The sequence below is a fragment of the Armigeres subalbatus genome, chromosome 1, assembly GCF_024139115.2.
Source record: "Armigeres subalbatus isolate Guangzhou_Male chromosome 1, GZ_Asu_2, whole genome shotgun sequence".
Lineage (NCBI taxonomy): Eukaryota > Metazoa > Arthropoda > Insecta > Diptera > Culicidae > Armigeres > Armigeres subalbatus.
Window position 1 is genome coordinate 98,580,361 of NC_085139.1, and position 26,457 is coordinate 98,606,817.

At 40.7% G+C, this 26,457-nt stretch overlaps 2 protein-coding genes across 2 annotated transcripts; both read left to right on the top strand.

Annotated features, from left to right (window-relative positions):
- Positions 1-310: 310 nt before the first annotated feature.
- Positions 311-17,887, top strand: LOC134227318 (uncharacterized). Its single transcript, XM_062708746.1, has 3 exons — positions 311-711; positions 17,267-17,427; positions 17,502-17,887. The coding sequence occupies exons 1-3, from the start codon at positions 525-527 to the stop codon at positions 17,868-17,870; spliced, it is 717 nt and encodes a 238-aa protein (XP_062564730.1). The 5' UTR covers positions 311-524; the 3' UTR covers positions 17,871-17,887.
- Positions 17,888-19,129: 1,242 nt separating this feature from the next.
- Positions 19,130-20,080, top strand: LOC134227397 (uncharacterized). The gene is made up of 2 exons (XM_062708867.1): positions 19,130-19,610; positions 19,671-20,080. The coding sequence occupies exons 1-2, from the start codon at positions 19,260-19,262 to the stop codon at positions 20,037-20,039; spliced, it is 720 nt and encodes a 239-aa protein (XP_062564851.1). The 5' UTR covers positions 19,130-19,259; the 3' UTR covers positions 20,040-20,080.
- The last annotated feature ends 6,377 nt before the right edge of the window (positions 20,081-26,457 follow it).

The window sequence follows — 26,457 nt, forward strand, 5'->3', positions numbered from 1 at the left end:
TCGCCCAACGGTGCTTGGACCATCAAACAAAAAAAAAAGTGTCTCAACAAGTTTGTTAGAGATTGGTATACCATCATTGATGTTATCTAGAATCTCAATTGTACGAACAGAATCTCATTCTCTAAATAACAGTACGGCCCCTACGGCGGCTGCGCGCATCTTCAATCAACACATTGAAACACTCTCACTTGCAGTCCCGAAGCGTTGTCTTATCAATCATCCAAGCTCCCTCGCCAGCGTGATGACGCTACAATTGATGATAGCGCTGATGATGCTGGTTTATTTCCATTCGTTTGCCGCTAATGCAGGGCGCTATACTAACTAGGCACGTACGCTGGTGTTTGCGGAGCTCTCCATCACGACTGAAATACAACCGCCAAATATTAGCACTTGTTCTATTGACAACACCGGGCACGGTTCCGCTATCGCCATTATCAGCTTGACTCGAAGCCAAAGCGGACTCTTTCTTTCTTTCCGTTGATTTTCTTGTGGAATTGCGGAAAAGTAGTGCGAGATCGACGAGGATGGTTTGGACGAGACCGGCGAGTGTTCCGTTTCCTTCGGTGTGGCACACCTTCCGCGCTAAGGATGTGGACAGCGACCAGCTGGTGAACTACGTGGTGCAGGATTTACCGGAGGACCGTTTCGAGGAGGCCATCAATCACATGCTGGGAATATTCATTCACGATGAACCGATGTGCCATGCGAAAAGTGAGTACTTTTTTAAATGGATTGGAATGACCGTTAGTGAAGGCTTGACCGTAATGACCGTGCATTGAAATGTTTCTAAGAAACTGATACTCACAGTGACAGTAATGACTCAATAAATCATGATGATCAACTAATTCGTTACGTGGAAACGCAGTGATTGCTGTTAGTATTCATAGGTCAAGATCATTGTTGAAAATTTGATGAACCAATTAGTCAAATTACCGCTCATATTTGTACGATATAATAGCCTGGCAACATATGCCAGAAAACCGCAATATCGTGTTATGCTGGGTTGAGATTAGTTAATCGAGAAACTCTGCCTTGACAAAAGTTGACCAGGTTCAACTTTCTTTCAATATATGTGAGTCAAATAGCAGTGTTTATATCAAGCGACTTGCAAAATCAACTTGAATAGTCTAACCCAAGCTTTAGTTCATCAGCAATGATGATTGCGAAGCATGTGCAAACTTTGTTGACACGAAACTGTGTATGAGGCTCGTCGCATTGTTTGGCTCCATACACATTATCTAATACAGGAAATGTTGCATTTTGATAAGAAAGTGCAGGGAGACGTGGGGTCCCATAAGCCCAATCAGATGATTATGAATCGCTGGCCATGCAGGTATTCAGTTATTCACAGCAATTTCACCATCAATTGGTCTTCAATTGCTATTTTATTCATGGACGTTCCTATGCAAACAAGCCAGGAGCATAGGCAGGCCTTACACTAGTCCTTCGGAATCGATAACATAAAAACCAAGCACGTGTTTATATCTGCATTTTACATGCATAAGAAATTATTTATTGTATATTTTTCGGACATTTTCTTATTTTGAAGGTGTGGTTTAAATTTTAGTCAACTTGCTTGTCATAAGAAGAGTTAGTACTATCCAAATTTTTATTACCAGTATTTGGTGCAAGCGGAATTACTTCCTGATGTCCCCAAGCGGTGAAGAGGTTTTGACGAAATGTGTGCGTTATCACATTCAATCATTGAATTGCTGGACGGCTAACGAATACGATAAATGTGGCAGTCGAAAGGTTGGTGTCATGCTAATTGAAAATCGCATTTGTTGCGAAACATACAAAAATGGCTTCCACTTGTCTTGGCTAAATTGCCTCATTGGGAACTAGCAGATCTGAGGGCCACAGCTGTGCCAGAGTTTCTACAGTTATGCCCAATAGTTTGAATGTTTGGGTAGTTATACTCCTAGCGTTTATACTCCGTAACTAATAGAATTAATACAACGAAGTGTTAGGCCGGGTTGTAGAAAAAACGTCACGCCTAAAATTCAGCAAATTACACATTTTGAAATTATGCCTCTGAAATAAATAATTGACAAACTACCAAATGCTCAAACCTTAACCAACAAATAATAAGAAAGATCTGTTAGGGCAAATTCCATTTGGCCGAATGGAACGTTTGGCTGAGGCCGTTTTTGGGCCGAGTCTGGCCGAAAATGTCATTTTGCTTCAAGTGACTTACGGTCGAACTGGTCATTTGGCTGAAAAATTTGTTTGTCCTAACAGGCCATTTGATCGAAAGTGTGGTTTTAACTAAATGGTCGTTTGGTCGAAAATGTAGTGGACGGCATTTACAGTCGTATGATCTGTTTGGCCATACAGCATTGGTGATCAAACAGAACGTTTGGCTCAATGGTCTTTTTCTGCCAAAAGACAATTTCGGCCAAACGGCATTTTCGACCAAATGGGGCAAGTATTGTTTGGCTCAAGATTTGATTACATTACTACACTACTCGTATACGAATTCTATAACTTTAGTGAAAACCAGCAACAAAACTTACGCAATTAGAAAAAATAACTCAAAATATATTTAGGTTATTGGGTGCAAAATATGACTCTTCATTCCAACTGGAACTTGTCCTGCTTTTCAACTAAATAATCTATTAGCATTTTCTCAGTTTGTATGTGGGGAAGGGTCGTTTGGCCGAAACCCATTCATAGACCGAACAAACCATTACGCCGAAAGGGTCATTTGGCCGAAAGGGTCATTAGGCTGAAAGGGTCATTAGTCGAAAGGGTCGTTTGGCCTGTGAGAAATTAGGAATGAGAAGAGGGACGTCTCACTACTCACTCTTCATTTATCACGTCTCGCTTTAAAAAAACGGATCGCGAAGTGAGTAGTGAGACGTCTCACTAATCACTTTGCGCTTCTCACTTTTTACAGCGAGAAGTGATAAATGAGGAGTGAGAAGTAAGACGTCTCCCTTCTTACTCCTAATTTCTCACTTTTCAAATGACCTATTCGGCCAAATGTCTTATTCGGCCAAATGTCCTATTCGGTCAAATGACCCATTCGGCCAAACGACCCTGATAGTTATAAATCTTTTCACTGGCCAGATTCAAACTACGGGTCACTCGCGGAATAGCGCGTTTCGGAAGTTGGCTTTAAAAATACTGTTTTAAACTTAACTGCGACACGACAGACAATTTATTAATTACGAACAAAACTACAAAACGTGCGATATTAAATGGACTGTATTTTTTCTTCCCGACCGGCACGGGTGATATGCAAGAGCGAACTAAAAAATCTATTAAGTGCTGCGATCACTGCGATCGACGCGACGGCAGTTAGCTGCCGAAGAGCTACCTATACTTTGACCTGACTCGCTGGTACGCATTTACATACGCAATAGATATAGTGTGAAAAGGAATATACGACGATGAAACACACTCGTATTGTCTGTCTTGCTGCTGCCTATCTGATTGCCTAGTGAGGTGCATCTTGGGATGCAACATTCTAATTCTGTACGTAACATGCCGGCGGCCTTGAGTTTTCTCAACACAAACTTAACTAACAATTCGAATAACATTCTAACTGACTTAATATAACACAATATGCTCAGATCATTGATTGTAACAAGCAGTAGTACTTCACATAATACAGAAATGTCGATCCTGTTTGGCAGCTCACTGATGACGATGTCCTAATCACGTAAACGATGAATCCGTGAACTGATGTCATGCGTCTAGCAGAAATGGAATTCGCCACTGGAGACTCCGATGATGAACCGATCGAATCTGTTGAAGATGAAACACGACTGTAATCCTAGACACGGACTTACAGAGGAGACACGTAACTTATGGTTCGGCTCCCTGGCGGACGGACTGTCCTAATGTTGCCAAAGTTGCCCCGTGGGGGCATTGAATACTCATCTGTTGTGCAGCTCCTGCTGCCGGTGACACGATGAATTGTACTGATGAAAAATGGAAAAATGGAACTAACATCCGATGGGGTAGGATCTGCGACTCTTGCACTTCAGTAGGCTAGTAGATACCGATGACTAGCGATGTACAGGTGAACAGGAGATCTGTTGAAGAATACGAAGCGATTTGGATCCAGAACAAACACAAAAGCGGATCGACGTAACTTATGGATCGCCCCCATGGCGTAGCGGTAATGCACCGCAAAATGCCGACAGTTGCTCCATATGGGGGCGTACTTAGCCTTATGATGATCCAAAGCAACTGAAGAAGTCTCACTGATCAAGCAGACGATTTGGCAGCGACGATGTCCGGAGCAGGTGCAGTTGATGTTCACATCCCTAGTGAAGGAAAGCAAAGCAGTAGGTTCCAACTGAATACTAAGAAGGGATGCACGTAACTTGAGAGTCGCCCCCAGACATCAACGGCTAAATAATTGCCGCCTGCTGCCTTAAGTGCCCCAACGGGGGCAGAAATACTTATTTTACTTGACGAACTTGTCTACTGAGCGTGCTCGACTTGATGCTGATTGTCCCGGATGGGAAGTATACAAATCTTCTGGATACCTCTACGGAAAGTTCTATACTGCGTACGAACTGTAACTACTCGAATGATGTCATCGGCGCCTGGGTGGATCTCCGTCACTCGTCCCAAGTGCCACTGCAACGGAGGCAACTTGTCTTCTTTCAGTAGGACCATCCTTCCAATGTGAAGGTTGTCTCTTATCCTCGTCCACTTGTTGTTGTGAAGGTCCGACAAATAATCTGTTGACCATCTCTTCCACTAGACTTGACTAAACATTTCCTCTAGGCAGGCAGCCAAGAATGGCGCAGTTGTAAAATCTGCTATCATCGCTATATAGACTGCTATGACTATTAGGGAGACGAATATGCACAGGTAACACTTAACAGTAGCCATCTTGCGTGATGCTTGTCGGACGTTCAACGTATCACTAGACGGTAGTTCCTGCACTACATCTGCTATCAACGGCTTTTCCTCAAGCGTAATTGACTCCAACTGCTGCACTGTGCTGTCACTCATCTTCGGCCATGTATTGGAATCCTCTTGAAGCCACTCAGGCCCATTCCACCAAACAGAACTCTCGGCAAGCTGTACTGGTGTAACGCCACGCGAAATAATGTCAGCCGGATTCTCAACTCCGGGTACATGGTTCCACTTACCACGCAGATAGATCGCTGCTTCATACGCTTTCTCCGAGGCGTCACAGAATCCGTGTAGCTCACTTGAAATCACATTATCGTCGAATGCGATCCAGCGGGGAACGGAAACTGCATCCAGTCGATCCAACTTTGTCCGGAATTGTAGCCATTGTGACTGCAGATCTGTGCTCAACGGTTCATCCCAAGAATACTTCTTTTTCCAAAGCTCTTGGAGAAACATCTTCGCCTGCACAATCACTGGACCTGCTAATCCGTACGGATCGAACAAACGAGCGGATTCAGAGAGAACGATGCGTTGCGTAATTGATAACGACTGCTTCCAGAGTAGCATTTTGAACCAGAACTTATCCGTAACTGGCTCCCAACATAGTCCAAGGGTCTTCACGGTAGACGACGAATCGATGTCTAAAAATTTTCGCTTGTCTCGCAAATAACTTGGAATTGCCTTTAAGATTGCTGGCTGATTAGAGTGCCACTTCCGGAGATTGAAACCAGCAGAACTGAGTAGCGACGAAACATCATAACACAGGCTTTGTCCTTTCTTGATAGATTGCGCACCAGTTAGCATGTCATCGACATAGAAATGGCGCTTTAAGACCTTGGCTGCTGCAGGGTACGCCTGTTCTCCTTCTTCGGCACACTTCTTCAGACTTCGAGTTGCTAAGTACGGCGCTGACGAAGTGCCGTAAGTCACTGTACTCAACTGATACGTTCGAATTGGCTGATCGACGGACTCTCGCCAAAGAATCCTTTGCAATGGCTGATCTTGTTCGACTACGTTGATCATTCGATACATTTTCTCTACGTCAGCGACTATAGCGTACTTCTGGAGGCGGAAACGAAGCAGTATTGACAGCAAATCGTCTTGGACCACCGGTCCTACCATCAGTGTGTCGTTCAGGGAAACTCCAGAATCTGTAGCACATGAGGCGTCAAAAACAACTCTGAGCTTCGTTGTGGTACTGTCCGGTTTGATAACTGCATGGTGTGGCAAATAATAGCTGTGGATAGTTTGTCAAAACGACGACACTGTTCGATGCTATGCGGTCCACCATTGCAGACTGGACAATTACTTGAAGCAGAAACAAGTGTGTGAACTGCTGAACTCTTGAATGGTCTTCTTTGATCACTTGAACTGACGCCTGACGTAGAATGCAGAATTGCGCAATGCTTTTCCAGAAATTCAGTCATAGCATCATACTGAGGAATGTTCTTCGAACTGTGATGAGTTTCCCATTGGCGAAGGGTTGCTGTATCTAGTTTCTGCGACAACATGAATGCTAGAATTGTGCTCCAGTTCTCAGTGTTGTCTCCCAACTTTTCCAACTGCTGAAGATTGACCTTGAACGTCATCAGGACGGTGTTTAGGGCATCAAACGACTCCGACTTCATCACTGGAACAGAAAACAGCGCCTTCAGATGTTCGTGTGCTATCAGCTTATGATTCTCATATTTCGCCTCGAGAATATTCCACGCAATGTTGTAGGTGGCAGCGCTCACCTGAACTTGGTTGATCTGAAGTAATGCTTCATCTCTCAAAGATGCTCGCAAGTAATTAAACTTGTCGATTGGACTCAAATCACCGTTGTCGTGAATCAACGATTTGAAATTATCGCGAAAGTTGATCCAGTCCTGCAACTTTCCGGAAAACGATGGAAGCTTCAGCTCCGGATACTTCAACCGGGAAGGTTGGCAGGCAGCTTGACGTTCAGGAATCTCTACTTTCGTTCTAGGGCGTTTAGCAAGCAACGCTGACTTCAAACGAAAATACGAATTTTCAAAATTCTTGTATGTTTGCACACTATCACCGCAGACGGGAGCATTCTTCGCGCTATCAACACCATCGTCATCAGCCGCACTTTCATACTCTTCGCTGGTTTCGTTTAGAAGCACATTAATGTTTACCTTAATGATACAGAACCGATCAAAAATTTCATCACGAACTGCATCAAAATTATCCACAAAATCCTGCACATTCGCCAAAGCTGCGTTCAACTTCTCTTTCACCAGTTGCCTCAAATTGGACTTCGGCATTCTGAATAGCACAAAGATCACACTTCACTAGCACTGAACTACGACCGAGACCTCAAGGGAGCGGATTAACCAATTATCAACCACTAACTGTGGCAATCTCAAATGTGCCGAACTAAATAGTCAACCGGAGAACTCAAAATTGTTCCTCCAAAATTCCACAAATAAAATTCAATTTGTCCAAACCAGCACCACAGTACGGTAACAGAGCGCTTGCAAATTTAACTCTAGGGGCCGTACACTAATTACGTAAGCATGTTGTCATGGTTTTTCAACACCCCCTCCCCCCATGTAAGATTTTTCCCATACAAATTAATTTTTATTTATCTGGAGCGTAAGAAAATAGCAAACCCCCTCCCCCATCAGTGCTTACGTAATAAGTGTACGACCCCTAGACAATGCGCTTTTATTTGGCTAGCGTCACATGCAGACCACGCTGAGCCCAAGCCTCCTCAACCACACATTCACCCACACTCTACTTAGCTGAATTTAGAAGGGTAACCCTTCGGTGTATCCAAAATGTCGAAATGCAGCATCAAAATCCAATATTCAGCATAAGATGTGAAGAACGTTGATTCCAAACTGCATACACGGCCACACAGTATATTTTAAATCACTTTTGATAACTGCTATCCATTCGCAATAATTAATTAATTTGCTCACTAGCAGAAGACGGATATCGATTCCGTACAATGGATCGGAGCACACTTTGCACTCCGCATACAATTTTACAAGTTCACTTTTCACGCGCAATATCGACGGACAATGGGTCGGACACACAATTAACCCAAGCCACGCGCACTATTCACCAGGACGTGGTCCCGCGGATTGATCTTATCCGGCTCGATCAGGACCAAAAATGTTAGTTATAAACCTTTTCACTGGCCAGATTCAAACTACGGGTCACTCGCGGAATAGCGCGTTTCGGAAGTTGGCTTTAAAAATACTGTTTTAAACTTAACTGCGACACGACGGACAATTTATTAATTACGAACAAAACTACAAAACGTGCGATATTAAATGGACTGTATTTTTTCTTCCCGACCGGCACGAGTGATATGCAAGAGCGAACTAAAAATTCTATTAAGTGCGGCGATCAAGGATGGAAGAATTCATTCACACGCGTGACTCTTGACGAATGCGATCATTGCTTTCCCGTTCATTTGCAGTATGGTGAAATCTCTCCAAATGAACCAAAGCGATTTTTGATACGGGCGATTCCACAAAGCAATGAACTGAGAGAATGAATGACAGCACACTACGTGATTCAAGCAGATCGTAAATCATTAGCCGAAAATTGAATCAGAAGATTTTTGCGTGAAGGTTCACACGTGATTCAATCTGTTTATTGGAATTTGATTGCAAGATTGCATCCTTGAGGTTTCACGGGACAGTTTTTTGGGGAGCAATGCATGCAATAACATTTTTATTCATAACAAAATATATAAAGAATTGGTTGATATTCATGTTTTTTGAAATTTGTTGCATAAGTTTGTGTAAAATAGGAAGAAGGACTCCACTGCCGTAATATGAAAATTGAACGCATTGAACAACTTCGATGTGCCCCGGTGGAACCGGTGACGGGATAATTATAGTTTTACACCAAAAACATCCCGTGTGACGGCTCATTTTTCATAGTTTATCAAGAACATGCATATGTTTTTTTTTTCGATGAGCACCATGGCCACGTCTGGGAAGCTCTGTAGTGTCCTTGGGAAACTGGTAATAGGTGACAATCCTGACGGCTCTTCCTTCATGATTTTTTCAAGAACATGCATTTGTTTGTGCCGAAAAAGATAATGGACCCTATTGCCCACGTCAGGGAACCTCGCCGGGGTACCTCGGGTGAACAGGTGACGGGAAAATATTAATTTTACATCAACAAATTCCGTGTGACGGCTCATTCTTCACGTTTTTTTTAAGAATGTGCATATTTTTGTGCCAAAGAGAATTATTGACCCTATTGGCCTCGTTCGGAAACCTCTAGAGTAACTTAAGGAAACCGGCGATGGGTAACAATTTCAGATTAACACCAAAACCTGGCATGTGACGGTTCTTTCTTCATGATTTTTCTAGAATCGACATATTTTGTTTTTTTTTTCGAAGAGGACCACGGACGCCTTTGGTAACCTCCGGGACCCTCTGGAGTGCCCCGGTGGAACCAGTGACGGGACAATTTCCGTTGTACACCAAAACTCCAAAATAGGAATTTATATAGGGTAAAGTGCCCAATAGTGGACCCCCAACCAATAGTGGACCCTCCAGCCATTTTTGCATTTTTACAGCACAATGTAAACATTTTGCTATGAAACTCCATCGGGAGAACCTACCCATCTGATCACGTCCGGGAACCAAAATATGCCGGCTCGTTTTTCATGATTTTTTGAGAATATGCATATGTTTGCACCGAATAAAACTATGGAATCATGCACCGAAACTATTTGAAACAAAATTCTATTCTCTTCGAGGAGCAGCAAGTCTTCCAAAGGATATAGTCTATCCAGCCTCCCTTTTGCACCAAAAACTCTCTTGCTTTACTATATGGAATAAAAACGTAACATTCGGAAATATTTAAAGAAATATCACAAGAACAAAATTGAATGTATTAATGATTTCATGAAATGGTCATAATTCCACAGCCAAGGTTCCGCTAGAATTAACAGGAAATGGGAGAAAATGAAACGTTGATTATAATAGAGCAAACTGTAGGCGAGCTACGATTCTTCTCCTTCAATAATGGCAGCGATTTGAGGAAGCAGATCTGGATTGAGTTTCAGCAGCAGATAATTTTCCACAGCAGCGGGCGTGAGGTTCATTCTTCGATCGTTTAGCACCAGCTTCAGGGCGCTGAAAGCTCGTTCGACAGAAACTTGAGTGGCCGAAACTGATAGTACAATCACTGAAACTCTGTAGAGTTCGGGGCTTACGAACTTCTGGCTCACCCAATGCTTCAATAGATTGAAACGAACAGGCTTCGCAGCGCTCGTCGACGGACCAGGACGCGACGTATCGAGAATCGATACCTTCTCTCTCAGCTCTAGCTGCTTCAATTTGACGTTTCATCCTGAAATTCACACGCTACGGTTATAAAGCGAGTTGACTATTGAAATTGAAAAGTACTTACTTGTTCGGATAAAACCAAAAAGGTGACCAAATAACGCAAGCAATTAGCAATCCGCGAATGCTTTCGAAACAATCATCGTGATTCAACGAATGCGTTCACTTATGATTGTTTTAACAGGCAATCGTGGAGTGCTTTGTGTAGAGCAAGAATGAATCAACAGATGAACACAATCATTAATGAAAACTGTCAACTCTTTCATGTTTATGTTTTGTTCTTCTCTTTTCGCATGAATGCGAAACTCTCCACATGCTTGGTTGCTATGATTGTTTGTCACAGCAGAGGTATGTTCATTAATGATTTCAAATTGAACGCTGCGCGAATGATGCTTTCCATGCTTGGCTGCGATCACTGTGATCGACGCGACGGCAGTTAGCTGCCGAACAGCTACCTATACTTTGACCTGACTCGCTGGTACGCATTTACATACGCAATAGATATAGTGTGAAAAGGAATATACGACGATGAAACACACTCGTATTGTCTGTTTTGCTGCTGCCTATCTGATTGCTTAGTGAGGTGCATCTTTGGATGCAACATTCTAATTCTGTACGTAACAGACCCTTTCGATCAAACGATCCTTTCAGCCAAACGACTCTTCCCCGTTAGGGGAGTGTTGCCAAACCGACCCCCGGCCTATCTCACAGATGGCGCCGTCGTCGAGTATGCCTGTATTGTCAGTAGAATACTACCACAGCACTACTAATTTAGACGTAGGCAGGCATATTCCAAGGTTGTGTTTTTCGGAGGTTTCGAGCCATATTGTGTTTTGACTACGCCATATTGTGTTCGAATTGATTTCTTAGCACAGGAGATATCGGTAAAATATTTTTAGCGTGCATTGAGGAATTGAACGATAGGTTATCCTTCTTGCTTCTGGTCTTGGCCGGTCTTGGCTATGTTGCACGCTACTTGAGTTAGATAGTATGAGCTGGTATTGTTGGATGGCGCGTCATTTGTTTAAGCTTGAGCTTGAACTTGATGACCGTACAATTCGTAGTTGCTACTCCGTGATTGATCAGAACAATCAAAATTGCACAGGGAACCAAAAGTTGGGGCTTGCAATTAGCATTCCAACCTCAATGTGCACAGATTGAGAATTCAAGACATTAAATAATCAATAACGGCGCCGGCTACGTCCTTACGGTCATCTGGAAAAGGAAGGAATGTTGGGGCGACAGCCATTGCTACTAGAGACCGAGATCACCTCTGCATCTCCAGATCCACAGATGCCACATGCCAAACTGTTCAATGAATATTTTAATACAAAAAAAAAATGAAAATAAGTGAAACTTGATTTTATCACTTTGAGTCTTTGTCCAAAGAGGCTCATCTTAAAAACGAACAGTGGGTAATGTCTGTGACATCGAGTTTGACATAACCGCTAAGTGGACGTAGGACTTGACTTGACCATGCCTTCAAGATACATAATATGTCCAAATTTCTCACATCAACTATTTTGGATAAATAATCGGCGTTGCATACCATTCCTTGGCAAAATCTTCTCATCAAACCGACACATAAATCAAATCTACCTCGAACAAGAACCATCAAAAAAAATTCAGGAGGTATCTGCCCGGTCACGAAATATTAGCCTCGACAGTGGCAACCTTCCCACAAGTTGCCTCAGCAGGGGATGTAGAGATGTATCTCTAGAGGATGTATCTCAGCCCTTCCTCTGAAGAGCCTTCTAATCCGTGCGATAGCGACTGAAGGAGAACATTATTTTTAACTCTTAGAGCCTTGAAAAAGGCTGTTTGCTTCGGCTAAGTGCGAAAAGTAAGGAAATGATCTTCTCAAATAACCGCGAATTTCTAGTGATGGTATAAAAAAGACTGAATGCTCTGCGAGCGAATGCATTTTTCTTATATACCTTATTTTGAATCTTCTCTGCTTCCCAATTGGTGGGCCAATCAGCTAGTGTCCTGTATCCCGCTTTTTTTTACAGCCAAATCGTCATCATCATCAACGCGTTCGAGAAGGGCTTCTTCTTTTTTACGCTTGGTGCTCGCTGATGGCGTCTATTTCCTAACGGGACTTTTCGCTTGATACAGGCCAATAAGCCGGGCAAGCGAGCTTAGAGTTGCAGTTTAGGTGAGAAGTACGTGTTCTTTTCTGAGACAACATTATTAGTAGTAGATGGAAGGAAACACCCGGACATGAGATTTCAGGTGATAAGACATGGGACGATCATTCAGTCACGTTTGCTTTGTGTACGGTCAGTATCAAACAAAGCTTTTCTACGTATTTTTTTTATCATCGACAAAAAACCCACATTTGATATAAAATCGATTGATAGTTTATTAATGTTTGAGCTGTTATCGGTGTTTTTTATCCAAATAAGGTTATGTGAGAGATTTGGACATCTTATGAATCTTTAAAGGCATGGTCAAGCGAAGTCCTTCGTCCACTTCGCGGTTAAATCAGAAAAATTATCCACTGTTAGTTTTGACGCAATTTATGAAAATCACGCATAAAATTTTATCTCTAGAATATTGGATTTGGCACCCAAGTACAATTTCTATCCCGAAGGGTATTGAAAGCATTGATATTGATCTCTATTATTGGCTCTCTGAAGAACCGTTTGTTTTTTTGACATACATGCTGCATCATGTGGCTTTTCTTCAGCCTGTCTCGGCTCATCACCGATGCCGGCCGGTTTCGGCTCGATCTGGGTGCTGCGGCCGGTAGCTGCTCATCATTGCTTCTTTGTCGGGTCTGTAGGGTGGACTGCTGATATACTGGCTAGATTTCGGCTGATGATGGTTGCTTCGAAGGTATCGAGCCGAAAAAGCGGTCGGTGCAGACTTCATTCCCTTCTCGGCAGACCCAGACCCCGGCTGCTCATTCGCTGGTGTCTGCACCAATCAGATCGTGGTAATGGAATGATGGAAGAATTATGCGGTACCCATATTTATAGGTTCCCTTGATCTGAATGTTTTTCATTGAAAACAGTTTCATGCCTATTTAAACAAGTTTTTCGGGTCTTATCAAGCATGGACATGGAAGGCATACTTGAAATCTGTCGATTGAGGGGCTTACCGCAGAAATTCGTCCACTGAGACGAACGCTATTAACGTTTAAAATCTTTCAACACAGCGTAACGCGATCGATTTGAATATTTTGAAATGACACCCGTTTTAGTAAAGAGAGACGTAAGTCCTACGTCAAAAAAAATCAACCTCTCCGAAACACGCACCACACGATAGCACAAATTTTCCTCTTTCACGTAAGCGCAATTGTGAAATGTTCTATCGGCGGCCATGTTTCCACACATTTTTGGTGGTGGTGGATTAGATTTATATGCAATTTGCACTAAAAATACCGAAAAAAAAAATTAAATTTGTTCTAGATCCTCCCATAGAACCTTTTAGTTTGCACACGACATGAAAGAGGAGACCATATTCCTCCACGTAATGGGTGTCTCAGAGAAACTGATTCTTTAAAAATCATAGTTCCCCTTAGAGACACCGTGTTATATTTAAATCTTTTTAATCTTATCATCATTATGGTTTCCACTTGAGGTTTATAACATGTTAAAACAATACATTTTAAAAGTATGCGTCGACACTTGTTGTGACGAATCATCCAATCTTTGTTTCAAAACAAATATATAGGGTAACAGTTCCGATAGTCGTAGGTGTTCCTATAGTTGCGGTAGTACGGTTTGCAAGGAATTTACAAATTAAACGCAGTAACCCACATCACCGATCAATTAGTCGACCTGTCATAACACGATGGAAACAAAAATAACATTGGAAGCTCATTTAAACTGGTAAAGTATCTTTAAAAAACTTTATTTTTTTCTTTTCCTTGCACCAATAGTTGCGGTAGTGTTCCAATAGTTGCGAATCCCGTATAAAACTTATGGGATTCGCAACTATAGGAACGCGAATAACAAAATACCGCAACTATTGGAACACTGTACCAATAATTGGAGGATTGATTTTAGGTAACAATAAAGGATTCTGATGAAATTATGACACGCTTTGAATAAAATAGAGATAATGAGCTTTCGGATGCACTCTTAAGGTAAGGGAAATGAAGTATGGATTAGGTGTTATGGAGAAATTAAAGTTGGAACGTGCTAAGTTCCTCCACTATTGGGTCTTTTGCCCTACTTGAAAAAAATCATTTTTTTCAATGAAAAGCGAAAGTAGAAAGGTACCTAATCGAGTTCTAAACTACGAAAGTAGAGGGGCGAGGGGGGGGGGGGCGAGCTCAGCCAAACAAAAATATTGGGAGCGAGAAAAACTGCTGTCAGCAAATAAATACAGCCAACCAGGCGCAAGGCTTACTTTGATCAATCCTCTGTTGAACAGCGCGTCATTTTCTGAAAGTCGGGGTGATCCGAAACCAACCCCCCATTTTATTGCACTCTACTTTTTTACCGCTTGATTTGAAAGGGGGAAGAGTTTGAACGAGTTTCTAAATTATGTTTCAGATATTTTTTTCTGAGATGGGACAAAAATTAAAGATGGTCGGGTTTCACATTTTGTAAACCCGAGCCTTACCCGAGTGCGATTTAGATACACGCTAACTTTCACCTACTCAGTGACTAAGTAAAATTGTATTGCTCTCTCTCTCTATCCCACGGAAATTTTACCCAATTTCCGTCAAAAGCAGGACAACTCAAAACTATGAGTAATCCTGGTTTTGACGGAAATAGAGTAAAATTTCCGTGGGAAGAAAAGAGATATCAATAAATTTTACTCTGTCACTGAGTAGGCGAAAGTTAGAGTGAGCCTTAAACCCGAGCTGGACCCGAACTAATTTTTTGGCGGAAAACTTAAACTAGATATTTTATATTTCTTTTTACACCCAAAAGGGTATAGGCCTAAACGACGAACAAACCTTAAAATTACCAGAAACGAATTTAAAAAAAATCAATATTTTATTTGTTAAACTCGTACCCGACCCAGACCCGACATTTTATCATCTCACAAACCCGTACCCGACCCGAACTCGACATTGCTGTTCTAATTTGGCCCTTTCATTTTCCCCCCTGGTCAAATGGCCCTTTTCTGTCAATCGACCAATTCGGTCGAGTGGCATTTTCGTCCAAATGACCTAATCGGCCAAACGTTTTCTTCAGCCAAATGACCTTATATAGTAATGAAATCCCTAGTGAAACGTGAAAGGTCGATCTGCAGTGAGCGGAGGTGGTAGTTGACTGGTGAGGCGGCAAACAAAGCATTCAGTTGCCTTTGCTTACCTTTGGTGGGAAGTTTTGAAATCAGGAGTTCTTTTGCCCTACTCGATGCTCGATGCTTTCGGCAAGGTGTTTCACCAGATCTTCGCTATCTAGCCGCTCATTAATTTTCTGAACCTCCACAAACACAGCATTCATCTAATTTAGGGAGTCGATTCTCACTTGCAGTTGAACACCTGTCACGCACTGGATCGAAATCAGCGATGACCGCCGAATCAACCGCTTTTCGCATAGAGATCAAAAATTTTCCCTAGACCACCTTATCCACGAGATTTTTTTTTCCATTGGGCAGCATTGTCGGCGAGCACACTCACGCAAAACGTACGTAAACGGTAGGAAATCAAAACGAATCTCGTTTCCGTCGAATCTTCTTTTCATCGCGAAACCGAGCGAATCAGATCCTTCCCGTCGGGGTGTATTAGCTTTCGCAACGAAGAAATCGACGGGAAAGGTTTGTTTTAGTCGAACGTATTGCTCCTTCCTGTAGTGAACAAATACCCTATCCTACGCGGTAACACAATCAAGGGCACGAGCGGTTTGAATTATGTACCGTTTCTCACCAAATGTCACAATGACTTACATAATTCGAAAAAGTCAATCAACTTTCATTAACCAAATAAAGTTGATTTCAATTTGGTTGGAATAACCTTTACATTTGATTTAAAGAACCACTCCAGTCCAGCAAAGAGCTTTCCGTTGGCAGCCTTTAAAGAAAACAGCTTCGACGATGGCGGCTATTTGGGGTTCAATAACCTGCTCGATGACCGCAGATTATCCCAAGATGATCACGAAATGTTTTCTTCTACACATAATAGAGTAGTGGACGCTTTGACATTCTCCCAAGCGCAAAACTTCGTCGACCAAATGCGCTGAATTTTTCTTCACCCACCGGCAGTGATAACATAATTCTACACTGAAGTGTACACGTCACACCATTGACCAACCACGGTGCTCCCCTGACCGTTATTAACAAAAAAAATTCTCCATCAAAACTAATACCCGGAGCTGAATTCTGGGGCTATACTGCATCTCTGGACGAAATTTGAAAAAAATCGTAGGGCCCGTTTTGGAGTTACGCCCTTTTAAGACGTAACTGATATATATCAGGAGCACCGTGCCAACGCCTGGGCAACACTTTGTACTTATAACGGTACCTTTTAGCGCTTTCCGACCGTAGTTTGGCCTTTAGATCCGGCTTGAAGGACCAAAAAATGTTAACATGAACTTGTCTGTTCTCGAAAGATACGCATAAAGGCTGTAATTGAAATTTCCATTTTATTCACACTTAGCTTAATTATTAGTATAATTGGGTCCGACTCCAACATCATCTTAACGACAAACAGACAACTGCCTATTTATTCCCTCTCGCAACATTTGCGAATCAGGATAAGACAATTTTCACAGTCAGTGGTAGCTCCACAACACTGCAGCAGTGGCACTCCCATACATGCCACCGACAAACTTTTACGAAGCTCTTTTACTTTACGAGTTACAGGAAGCATTCAGGGTGAGATTGATTTATTTGTCTAGTTTTTAGAAAAATGTTTATTTGCAATGTGTCAATTTTATCTCAATTCATCGATATTTTTCGAATTATCTGATATGTCCAAATTTTGGAATTTGTTTAATTAAAACAATGGCCCCTTTGTGAAGTTTATGTTATTATTAAAATACTGATATTACTTAACAAGGATATAAATACAATATTCGAATAAATATTAGAGGGTTTTCAATTGTTGATTTTCCTTGAAAACGCTTAACATTAAATTACGTATTTTTTCACAGAACTGGCCGAAGACCCGGTAAGCGTGCAGGAAATCGGAGAAATATGGCGTGAACTGGTTAAGCATCGAGTGGCATTAGTCTGCTACCGCGAAGGCTCTGATGAGATCGCAGGACTCAACATGACATTTGTCTCCTGCAAGGATGACAAAAAGGATTACGCTGTAAGTACCCCAACTTGGATTTTTGGTTTTTGATTTTTTCCAAATGAATATCAGACGATTATTTTTCGATTTAGCCCAAAGGTGACCGCTGGCAGGACGTATTCGATGCGGTGATGTATTTCTCCACCAAGAGCAACGTGTTCGAACGGTACCAGGTGGACGAATATCTGTCGGCGATGGGACTCTCCGTTATGCCCAAGTACCGTGGCCGAGGTCTGGCGACGGAAATTCTCCGGGCACGGATCCCGCTGTGCAAAGCCGTGGGACTGAAACTGACTTCGACGGTGTTTACGGCTATTGGCTCGCAAATTCCGGCCGCCAAGGTGGGCTTCGAGGAAACATTTGTCATGGAGTACGAAGAGCTGGTAAAGATGAACTCGAGATTCGAGTTTCCCGGGATCCCGGGGAAATATTGTAAGAGTATGAGTTTAAAAATTGATTAAAAAGTGAACGTGGGTAATCTTTTGTAGTTTTGTTGATGACACTCACTCACTTATGGGTTCTGAATACCTCTTGGAGTACTTGGGGGCTAACTTCGACATCCCTGGCCTACTTGATCCGTGTTTTCATATCGATCTTAACTCCGCTATTCCACGCTAACTAGCTGCCATGATATTGGGAGTATTCGAAATTATTCTCTACTGCTTGCTTGGCTATTGTAGCGTTGCGTTGCGTTGAGGGGTTGTTCGTGTTCATATCCAACGATTAGGTCATGTTGTCGTTGATGGTGTGACCAGCCGTAGAGGCCATCGTTCATCTTCCTCTGCCTATCAGAGGGTCGTTGCGTAGCATAGCAACATCATCAGACAAATCGAAGTCGTTCAGGTAACCGATAGGGAAACTGTACCGGTTTTGGCTATGTTCCTATTTTGCCCAATTTTGTGAATAGCTCCAAAAATTAAGCAATTCACGAGGGTTTTATTAGTTCCAACAAGAGATATATCTTTCACATTTCTACGCTGCTTTTAACTGACCGATTATTTTGTAAAAATATGTATTTTTCAGGGTTGGCCAAATTAGGCACTAAGGTGGCCAAAACCGGTGCACTTCCCCTAGTAATAGGCTGCCAGAGTAGCATATAGTCTGTCGCACCCACATCCTGCTCCTGGCTGAGACGGCAGACGACGTTAAAGAAAAGGTCACGGTGAGTTTTGTATCGATTCGTCTTGACTTTTCAGGCAAATGTTATTTTGCTAACAGGTTCGCAGCCAAGCCTCCCTCGACATCATCGACATTCATGTACTCGATGAAAGAGCGATTCAATGTATTCGATTGTCTACATGTTGACCGATATCTCACTGCCGTTGGGTTGGCCATCAATCGCCATCACCGTGGCTTGGGAATTGCCACCGAAATGATTCGCGCCAGAATTTCCATTTGTGATGAGTTTCTCATTCCGGTGATTTGATCACAGCGCGTCACTGAGAACGTAGGCTTCCAGACAGAAGCGGATGTGACTTATGATTAATTTGCCAGAATTCGCTCCAACTTGGCCTTGGAATCAAAGATCAGAACCTCAAAATGAGGAGTCTTTGGGTGAATTCAGAATATATTTGTTTATCTAATTTAGTAGACTTTTCTTCATCAGAGATAAGAATTGTTTACAAGAAAGTGTGGTTGTGCGCAGACTGCATCGAACGACGTAAGATATATGAATCACAGCGATACTTCAGTTCAAACCGGTAAACACGTTATCATTGGCAAAAATAAACAATTGTTTTGATCGCAAACGGTATCTGAACGAAGACACCTTTTTTCTAATTTTTGTACTTTGATAACGCCACTGGACTTTATCGTGCAAGGTATCAGTTTCGAATAAGAATCAGCTGACGATGGGCTGGCAGCGTCCTGAAGCAGTTCCCTATCCTAAGATATGGCACCGGTTCCAGGCCAAAAGTTTGCGAATAGACAGCTATTCGGAGTGGTACACAGTTCAGGATCTTCCGGAGGAGCGTTTCGAGGATGCCTTGCGGCACATGAGCAGCCAGTTTGTACGGGACGAGCAAATGAATAAAGCGTTGCGACTCAAAGATGATTCGACAGCCATGGAGGAAATCGTGCAGCTGTGGAAGGACATGCTTTCGGAGCGTTTGTCTCTTGTTTGTTTCCGAGAAGGATCCGATGAGATCGTGGGAGTTAATGTGTTGGGAGTGGCGTCAAAGTCCATTGAGAACAAATGGAAGGTGAGTCAGCAGTTTTAATAAGTATTTGGATTCAGATTGCAACATTTAAATTGGTTTCAGTTTAAAAGTGATGTATTTCAAACGATCATCGATACGGTCGGCTACGTATCGCAGAAAGCAAATGTTTTTGCGCACTACGGTGTGGATCACTACTTGAATTCAATGGGATTGTCGGTGGATCGCAGCTATCGGCTGCGAGGTATAGCAACTGAAATGCTTCGGGCCAGAGCTCTGTTTTGTGAAGGAATAGGTCTGAAGGTGACGTCGGCGTGTTTCACAGGAGCTGGGTCACAGGCCGCCGCCCGGAAGGTTGGATTTCAAGAAAATTACTGCATCACATATGGAGAGCTGGCAGAAGCCGATGACCGATTTGTATTTCCTGGGTTGGAACTGAAGAAATGTAAATACATGAGTTTAAAAACTGGTTAGAGATAATATGAGTGTTTGACATTAGAAATCAATGTTCAAGAGAATTGTTGTGACTTTGGCAAGTTTCTGTGGATTCCCTTTGATTACATTGCGCAACAAATCATGAACAAATTTCTCGCTTCAAGATGAAACCAAAAATTAACTGAGGTCTCAAGTGAACCCTGGCGAAAGAATTAAAAAAAAATGAAGAGCTGCTTTAAAATCCAGGACGCAAGTTTGTATGGAAAATTGGGGATGTTCAAGCCAAGAGGAATATCAAACATTGCTGGTTGACCAATAATCGCATAACTTACGGGTGTATCAACTAGACCTGTGCGCCGGTCATGTAATCGGCGGCGGCGGCGGCGGCGTGGTGGTCACTTTTGCTTCGGCGGCGGCGGCGTCACGGCGGTGCGCCGTTGGGTTTTATCGGCGGCGGCGTAAACCGGCGTGGATGAAAAATCAATGGCTGAAAAAATTAACTTAACGCGGATTTTTGGATTCACACAGTACGAATAACCCGTATAAAAATCGTCTTCAGTTAAAACGACACTGTTGTTTCATAAGGGCGAATGTCGCAAACGTAAACAATGCCTTTTCCTGCAAATTCCTCAACAACTAGAACCGCTTCCAGCTTACAACCACTTGGAACTGGTGGCGCTCCGCGCCTTCTATCGAACGGAAGTTGAAAATACCGCCAGAAGTCTCTAATCTTCCTGAAATCAGCAAAAGAAGTCAATGTTTACGTTTGCGACTTTCGCCCTTATGAAACAACAATGTCGAAAATTGAAATATTATACGGTTGCCGATCATCAAACAGCACATTCAATAGTCAATTGCTGACGTAGGGTAGAATACGGCATTGGCAGGGTGCAACAGTTGTTGGCACCTCAAAAAAATTTGCGTTTTGCAGCAAACATACACTATTTATGAACATAATTTTGATTCAATCACACAATTTCAAGTCTAAGCTTTCATTTGAATAAGTTGTTTGTGTAAAAGTAGCAAGATTTGATGTGTTAAACACCGAAACAAATTTGCACCTACGAAATCCTTGCCATTATTGCATTGCCAAAGAAAGCAGCGCACGAAAAGCAAACTGTTACTTACTTTTTGGATCGCCTGTTTCTCCTCTTAATTGCGTATGACACGACAAATTAAGCACATAAACTACTTTTTACACTTTATCATCACTTGATTATCACCACAAAGAGCAAATTTAAGCAATATTTGCTCTATATTTCACTAAATAAAATCGGGACTGTTCGTTTTCTTTGATAGCAGCACACTTTGGAATAGAGCGAGAGAATGTGTTTGTGAGCATATAAACACGCTAAAAACACGCTAAAAACACGCTAAAAAAATACCACGCGCAATTCCATGTGATTTGATTTTAGCAAAACTACGAACAAAATATCCGGCGTTGGCATTTATTTTTAAAAAGTGTTAGAATACAAATGCTTCTATTCAGATTTTACTCAGACCATGAATTTTATCAAAAGTGATAGCCACACCGTAGTATTTTAAGCCTTATGTGGCTGACAGAACCGTTTTCCTTTTGCAACTTTAATACTTTCTAACCTCATCAAAAATCATAATCATTCCTGTTCCTACACAGCGCATTTCAATAATTGCCTACTTTTAGGGTATTATCAATTATTCGACTGTGAAACGTAGTGTACGAATGAGGTGGCTCCAGCTCAATCTTATGTGTATAGATTTGGTTTTACATAGTTTACGTCGTTGTACACAACCCCCATGATTATTTTGATGAAACAAACATATCATGTAAGGACCTTCAAATCTAAGGACCGTAAAGAGCAAGTTGTATATTTGAAACTGGTTGATAGACTTTTGCTTACGCGTGAAGACTCTAAGGCATTACAAAAGACAAAAGATGTAAATCTTGGCAACGGACAAAAAGTATGTATGTTCCCTTCTCCAAAATGGCCAACATTATTCAAATAGGTTAAAAATGGTAAAAGTTATGAAATTGTCAATATCTGGGTACACGGGTACCCTATCTGCCATTCACGTCTGTTTTTTGTTGGCCGCATAAGGGGTAAAATTTGTTTTACAATGTGTTTAAATGTTTTTGCCTATAAAATTGATGCCAAGGCTAAAATTCATGTTTTGTTTTAAGCCAGTTTTGATAATTAATAAAATTTCTTCCAAAATTGAGTGAAGCGAGATGAGCGTGCGGCCGATTATTATGAATGAATTTTACTACTAGAGGATATAAACAACCAGCATCTGGCACCAATACATTAGTAGTTTTCTACTTCCATGTCTAGTTGCTGAAGGAGCAAAATCATTGCTGATAATAGAAATTGCTATGCCAATAGAAGAAACGTTGACCTGTTACTTTATATTAAATTTACTAAGTTTGTGGTAAAAGATATTATATTAAGTGAACACCAATCATCAAAGGAAGAGCACACGAATGTATACCAGTTTAACTATACCTGTGTTTTAGTGTAATTATTCATTATTTTTATCATTCAATTTGGCAAGTGTCTTAGACTGCCAAGAATGGGTATTTTCCCCTACCTGATTACAAAATGTTGTTGAAATTAACATAACTGAAAATGCGCACTGGCTGAGTAATACTATTGGTACACGATGGTAACAATCAAAATGAATATATTCCCTTAAATTTAGTTGAATATGTCAAAAAAGTTCTTAGTGGAGTTCCTGAAAGAATTTCTGGAGGAAACCGGGATTTTTTAAATTCCTAATTACTTAGAAAATGTCATTCCTTGAGAATCTAGCATTAGCATTCAGCAATTCATAGGTGGTACAAACATAGTCTTTTGTAAGAGACTATCTCTTAGATGGAAGCAAGGCACTCTACAACAGGTGACATCTGCCCTGGCCACGTCCTTGGGAATGCTGAGGAAGAGGAAAGATTTTTAGTTGGATACCTATTTAAAAAAGATTTAGAGAACTCTACTCATAGGTGTCACGGGGCCGAGCTCGTCTTGGTAAAACCTTATGAGAATTTCTGCGAAAAATCATGTAGGTGTTCTACGTAAAATCCATTCAAGTTATCTTTGGGAAAATCATTTAGTTAAATCATATAATATTCCTGCTGGATTTCATTCGGAAATTTATTAAGGAATGAAATAGTTTTTAAAATTTATGAAGTATTCTGTTCTTCAGACGGAAACGGAAAGAATTCCCGAAGAAAAATCAGAAGGAACCTTTCAAAGAAATTTTGGAAAAATCCCTACAGACATTTAAAAAAATCCTAAAAGAATTTCTGAATGCATCCCAAAGGCAATTTTTGAAGGTATTTTCGAAGAAAATTTTCGAATAAAAAAATCTAAAGGGGTTTTGAATGAATTCCCGAGATCCCGAGAAAAAAATCACAAGAAATGGAGAATGTTGTAAAGAAATCCTGAGAGAAATGGCCAAAAATTTCTTCCTGGAGTTATAAAACATACTGGAATTTTCTAAGGTAGTTCTGAAGGAATTCCTATGGAGATTTCAGGAAAAATTGTCAAGTAGCTTGCTAAGTAATTTCTAAAAAAAAAAATCCGAAGGAATTCCTTAAAGAATCTTTCGAAGCAATTCCCAAATTAATTTCCGAAAAAAATATTAGCAAATTTTGGAAGGAAATTAAATAATTTTCGAAGGAACTTCAAAAACATTTTCTGTAGATATTTCAAAAGAAATTTGTGAAGGATCTCTGGAAGGTATATCGGAAGGGAATTACTGAAAAAAATGTTGAGGATTCTACAAAGCAATTCCCGAAGGAATTCCAAAGAAAACAAAAACAAAATCTGGAGGAAGTTTTTACTTAAAGGATTCCTGAGGGAAGTTCTGGAATATTTCATAGAAACCCTTCGAATTTTTGGAGAAATATCTTGAAATTTTCAGCATTTATTTAAGAAATCCCTGAAGGAATATTTGAACGACGTCTTGTCTTGTTGGAATGTCCAACGGATTTGTCGAGAAAATCAAAGATTGTCGGAGTTGCTTAAAGTTGCTTAAAGTTGCTTGGAATTCTTAAGGAATTTTTTGAAGAATACCTAAACGAATTTTCCAAGGTTTTCCTTTCCTTCCTGAAGGAATATGTGGAGAAAATTCCGAAAGAATTTCCGAAAGACTTCCTGGAATTCGATTACGGAGGAGTTTTGTAGAACTCCTTGAGGCAATTTCCGAGGAAATAACCGGACGAAAATCCAAAGGAATTTCTGGAGGAAATTGCGAATAGATTACTGAAAAAAACCCGAAGGAATTCCTGAAGAACTCTAGGAATTACTTCAGAAATACCAGTAGGCATTTCCTCTGAAAAACATATTAGGATTTTTTCGTAAATGCCTTTGAGATTTTTTCTTGATTAATGACTTGTGAGGTAAGTCAGATTTATTCGTTTGTCGGAAAAGATGTTCAATTTTTATACACACAGTTAAGTTTGCCATTTAAGGTGTTTTTTTATGATAAATTGCGAAAAAAGATTCGACTGTCGGAAGGACTTGAACCCCCACTTTTCTATTGAGTATTGTACGTTTACTTGCTAGGTGGACATGGTTGGTTAGATTAGCCGTTCCACCAAGTGTTCGTTAAAGTAGTCGCTAGAGTATTCGCTGTTGGTTTGAGCGAGACAAAGTAAACGTCAAAAAATTCCAACCAGCAATCTGAGTGAAAGAGCGAATATTTGTTTACCGGCAACCACGTGCTTTTTGGCATTTGCATTTTTGGCGGACAAAAGAATGAGCACGTGTCCCAGTAGGTGAGGGGTAGTTAGATGTTTATGATATTTATTACCTGATCGTGAGATATGAAATGTTTAATATTCGCCCCAAAAACCGCGAAAAAAATACCTACATTGATTCATAAAGTTCTGCGACTGTAATATTGAAGAATTGATTTCATTTGACTAAATATTTGTAATCATTAAAATTAAGTTTTATAAGACATTAACATTGCCGTTCCCCTCGAATTTTTGCGCTTACTCTGAGTAGCCGGAAAAGTAATCGGGAAAATCTTGATAGCGAGTATATCCACAATACATGGATGTATTACCAATTATACAACAGCTGCCCTTGCGAGAAGCTGTTCCATAAACAGCTAATAACAATGGGATATCAGCACCCAAAAAACAAATCTGACAATTATTGTATAAAATCTGGGCATATACAATTCTGTAAGCTTTTTAAACAAATATTGTATTAAATAATACAAATTTGTATTATTTCAATACAACAAATATAAATACAAATACAAATTTGTATTATTTCAATACAACACTTGTTTTAAAATCTTCCAAATTTGTATATGCCCAATTATAATACAGTTCCTGTAAGGTTCTTATGCAGAACTGTATTAAAATCTGCCATCCGCTGGTTGGGTGAGTCAATTCCCCGTATCCATCGAATCGACTTTGGTAACATAACATTTCACACCTTTTCTCTCTACCCATCAACAAGCCTTTGAGATTTCCTGTAGAAATTCCTTCAGATTTTTTTTATGGATTCCTCTGGAATTTCCTCTAGGAAGAGGAAGGGAGGCCTTTTAGAAATACCTACAAAAACTCATTTAGCAGTTCTTTCTGGAATTATTTTCGAAAATCCTTTCAGTTTCTTTTTAGAAAATGCCGTCAAAAATGTATTTGGAAATTCTTGCACCCTTCAAAACCCTTCATAAATTTCTTAAAAATTACGTCCATTACTAATCAAATTTTTGAAAGAATTACTAAAATAAACACTAAACAAAAAATTTCTTCGAGACGAGCCAGCCTTGGGCTGAAATGAAGACATAAAAAAACTAAACGAAGAAAAATCAGAATGTATTACTGAAAGATTTTCGGAAAGAATTCATGAAGGCATTTTTGAAGGAATTCCTGCAGATAGTTCTGAAAGATTTTCTGGAGAATGTTTTCAAGGAATTGCTAGAAGAAGTTCTGAAGAATTCCTTTAGGAAAATTTTGAAGAAATTCCTTATGCTATATTTTGAAGAATTTATTTAAGGAATTCATGGAATAATTGCCAAAGAAATTCCAAAACGAGAAATTTCCGAAGGAGTTCTCATAGAAATTTCCAAAAGTATTGCTTTAAAAAATTAAGGATTTCCTTAGCAATTTTTGAAGAAACTCCTAACTCCTTAAGGAGTCTCCGAAGGAATTCCCAGCGGAATTTTCGTAGGAATTCATGCAACAATTTTCATATACATTCCTTAAAAAAAATCCGAAGGAAATTCGTAAAGGATTTTCTGAAGAAATCGTTAGGAATTTCGTACGGAATTTTCGATGAAATACATAAAGAAATTTCCAAAGAATGTCTGAAGTAATTCTCTAAAGAATTTAAAGGAAACTTTTCGGAGGAATATCTGAAGGAATTTCCAACGAAATTTCTTTATTTATTTCCGAAGTAATTTCTGGAATATTTTCCGAAGGAATCCCTGGAGGAAATTCCGAAGGAAATCTTAAATGAAT

Bases quoted from the DNA above. Each gene is read 5' to 3' on its own strand.
- LOC134227318 (XM_062708746.1), top strand. From the start codon at position 525: ATGGTTTGGACGAGACCGGCGAGTGTTCCGTTTCCTTCGGTGTGGCAC. The intron at 712-17,266 runs GTGAGTACTTTT...ATTTTTTCACAG, and splicing joins ACCGATGTGCCATGCGAAAA to AACTGGCCGAAGACCCGGTA. The intron at 17,428-17,501 runs GTAAGTACCCCA...TTTTCGATTTAG, and splicing joins ATGACAAAAAGGATTACGCT to CCCAAAGGTGACCGCTGGCA.
- LOC134227397 (XM_062708867.1), top strand. From the start codon at position 19,260: ATGGGCTGGCAGCGTCCTGAAGCAGTTCCCTATCCTAAGATATGGCAC. The intron at 19,611-19,670 runs GTGAGTCAGCAG...AATTGGTTTCAG, and splicing joins CCATTGAGAACAAATGGAAG to TTTAAAAGTGATGTATTTCA.